General features: G+C 39.7%; 1 protein-coding gene across 1 annotated transcript; it reads right to left on the bottom strand.

The window, feature by feature from the left end:
* Window positions 1–2,076: 2,076 nt before the first annotated feature.
* On the bottom strand, window positions 2,077–3,083 carry LOC120440590. Its single transcript, XM_039613307.1, has 3 exons — window positions 2,739–3,083; window positions 2,614–2,661; window positions 2,077–2,484 (listed from the first exon to the last, which is right to left on the bottom strand). Exons 1-3 carry the CDS (start codon window positions 3,068–3,070, stop codon window positions 2,109–2,111), a joined length of 756 nt encoding a protein of 251 aa, XP_039469241.1. The 5' UTR covers window positions 3,071–3,083; the 3' UTR covers window positions 2,077–2,108.
* Between the last annotated feature and the right edge of the window lie 285 nt (window positions 3,084–3,368).

Here is a 3,368-nt window from a genome sequence, read left to right on the forward strand (position 1 = left end):
CCCTCGCTTTTGGTTGTATGTCACTCTCTTTAAATAAAGCTCAATCACATCTCAGTCAGTGCCTGCACTAACTCCTTCATTCATACCTCACACGGCTTGCCCCGCAAACCGTGACATACTGATGGGAAATAGAAAGCAATGCATTCAAAGGTAAATTCAGTATTTTGTAAAAAAAAAAAAAAACTCGTGCAATATATTAATTCTTCCCTAGGGGGCTCTTTTTTGAGGAGAAAAAAGATAAATGAGGTAGTGATGCTGTTAAAATTGAATACAGTTTGTCTGCAGATGCACTCACACAGGTAGGTTGTCAGCCTTTAGTGTCTGAGTTGTTAATTTATAGCATTTATTCATATTCATATTTGCTATTTTCTAATCACTCCTGAGAGCAGCAGCAGTAATCAAGCCTTTAAACTCATCATACAATCAACTTTGTGTTAGGTCAAGCTTGAGTCCTCTACCAGAGTCCTGGGAGTTTGACGGTTCTGTGCAGTATCTTCTATTTCTGTTCCTATGACTGGGCTCTTCTGTACAGAGACCTCTGATGTTGGAATCTGATGGAGCTAATCTACAGTTCCTGATGCTCCTATTTCCACTGGGACCACTTTGGTCATTACAAATCTCCATTACAAATCTGATGACATGGACCTTGACGAGATAAAGAAATAATCCAAATTATATACAATGTCATCATGCCAAAAGCTACATCTGGGTTCACTTTTTTTAACTCTCATATTACACACCTGGGAGTAACTTTTCATTTACATGTAAAGCATCTGGTTTGTTGTTGTTTTCATCAGCTGAGAAATATTAGTAAGCATCATCCTATTATTTCTAAATCTGAGACAGAGATTGTTATTCATGGTTTTATTCTTATTCTTATACTGTTGTAATTCACTCTTTACCTGCCTCAGTAAAACCTCCTGCTGTGGATTGTCCACATCAGCTGCTAGACTCCTTATTTAGTTAAGTTTATTTAATCAAGGACAGCACATAACACAATGATTAAACAATGCAACCATTGTTTTGAACAGAGGTTTTCCAACCAAAGGCTAATTTGCAAAACCAGTCCCTTGTTGGACTTCAAAAAAACATGAACAAAAACAAACAAAAATACTACACAGTAAAACTGTCAGTCCATATGTACACACACACACACACACACACACACACGCACGCACGCACGCACGCACACAGAGTTACTATAACTGAATACAAGACATGGAGATGCATGTTAGAAATATCATGCCATCTAAAGCAGGCTGGTTTACATCAGTGTCCACATGTTTGTTTTTGTTTCAGCCATTTTTCACATGGGAATTAGAAACTCTAGGATCTGTTCTGGTTTTCATCAACTGTTCCAAATCTGAGGACCTTTGAATGAAAGCGAGGACTAACCAAGGAATGTTTTGTATTTTGGTAGTTTGCAGTCTCCATGAGCTGCTCCTCTTGTTACAACTCTGCTGCTGCTGATTTTTGAAATCATTCTCCTCCAAACATTCTCATGTCACACCTCTACTGATCTCACTGCACTGGTTCTATATTAAATTTAGGGCTTTGTATGGTAAAGCATCTACCTGTGTCAATAGACTTTGTAGCCATATGTCACCAGTAGGACTCTCAGGTCATCTGATCAGGGTTTATTGTCCATTCCTAAAAACTAAAGGTGACAGAGCCTTTACAGTAATAACACTGAAGTCGTTGCTTATGAGACAACTATTAGGATAATAAGCATACAATGAAAAGCATTTTGAACAACAAATATTCAATATGACTTAAAATCACATAATTGAGTTAGTGATAGATATATTTATTGTGGGGGTTTTTGTATGTTGTTAAAAAAGGACACAGAAGATGTGTCTTGTGGTACAAAAAGAAATTAGGAAATTAAACTCAGACTTCAGAGGAAGGATCAGATTTGTGTAGTTGTACTTGTTGGATTCAAACTCATCAAGAACCTTCAAATGTGTTTTTGTCGTTACACTCACTGCCAGAAAAGAGATAAAAGTAATAAATGTAATCTACTTCTAGTCTCCTAATAAATGTAGACCAGAGAAATAGCAGATAATGCCAGAGAGAGAGAGTAACACAGTAAGGCTCAGTGAAGCGTATCACACTATGCACACATCATTCATAGTAACAGCTGTCAACAAGATTAGGTTGGCTGAGTTTCTGGTGACCTCTTCAGGTTGTACTCTGCCATGACAACCCTGAATTGGATAAGCAGTTATTGACCACGACATCTCTCTCAAACTTTCACAGTAGAGTAAGTCTGTCTGTGCCTGCTGGAGTGACACCAGATGCTCCATCAGAGCTGAATCTGACAGCAGCATAATGAGAACACTCCTGTTGTCTGGGCTGATCTGACTGTACGGTAGAATAAAGAGGAACCACATGTTTGTTTCTGAAGTTGACCCTGCTGTAGTGGACTTCATCCTCCTGTTTCGATTGTGCTGGGATGTTTTCATACACAGGACCAGGACTGAGCTGATGAAGACAAACAGCATAACATTATAATGCACTTTAAACTTGACTCCTTTTATTGTATGTTGGCAAAAATTAAAAATTAACACTGGAAAGATAACAAAGTTGTTTTTTTTTAACTCTAATCTTTACCTGTTCAATTTGGTCAGACCTGGAGACTGAGAAGAAGTTCTCTTTTTCCTGGTTGAAGTGAATAAACTGAAAAATTAGTGACTTCAGAGCAGAGATTGAATGTACTGCTGTGAACCAACACTTACTTAACACACCAGCAGACAGTGAGAAGTATTAAAAGCAGCAGAGCTGCAGAAACTCCTGCAGCTGCTGGTGTCCATGTTCCTGTGATACTTTGGACAGTGAGAGTCTTTGGAGCAGAGCTGATATCTTTGTTGGTTTTCACAGCACAGGAGTAGCTTCCTGCATCCTCCCTGCTGACTGGGTCTAGGATCAGATGTTTGTTCTGGTTCTCTCTCGGGGTCAGAGGTCGACTGTTCAAGTACCAAATGTAGTTTGTGTTGTCAGTCAGAGGACAGCTGGTACTGCAGGTCAGTGTGACTCTCTGACCCTCTGTCACCACTGCAGAAGGACTCATCTTCACTCTCAGCTCTGAAAGAGGAACATTGGCAGTGTTGTAAAGTATTGTTGGGCAACATTGGTAAAATCCACAGTTTTTACCAAATCAAGGGCCTGTGCAACATCAGCCCAATCCTGACCTTAGAACCAATGATGGGCCGTCTCAACCATCACCATCGTCGTTCATATAATGAGACTGATGAACTGGGTGCGCTGAGATTCCACCTGCAGGAGGCTCAGCACATGTGGAAAACCAATCTTTATAAAATGACAGCTGCAAACCACAAAGCTGCTGCAGCTAAAACACAGAATGATTG

Source organism: Oreochromis aureus, linkage group 6 (genome assembly GCF_013358895.1).
Source record: "Oreochromis aureus strain Israel breed Guangdong linkage group 6, ZZ_aureus, whole genome shotgun sequence".
NCBI classification, from domain to species: domain Eukaryota; kingdom Metazoa; phylum Chordata; class Actinopteri; order Cichliformes; family Cichlidae; genus Oreochromis; species Oreochromis aureus.

What these genes read in the sequence shown, in the direction of transcription:
- LOC120440590 (XM_039613307.1), bottom strand. Translation starts at nt 3,070, where the DNA reads ATGAGTCCTTCTGCAGTGGTGACAGAGGGTCAGAGAGTCACACTGACC. An exon ending in ACTGTCTGCTGGTGTGTTAA is followed by an intron (nt 2,662 to 2,738) that starts GTAAGTGTTGGT and finishes CACTTCAACCAG; the next exon opens with GAAAAAGAGAACTTCTTCTC. An exon ending in GGTCTGACCAAATTGAACAG is followed by an intron (nt 2,485 to 2,613) that starts GTAAAGATTAGA and finishes TGTCTTCATCAG; the next exon opens with CTCAGTCCTGGTCCTGTGTA.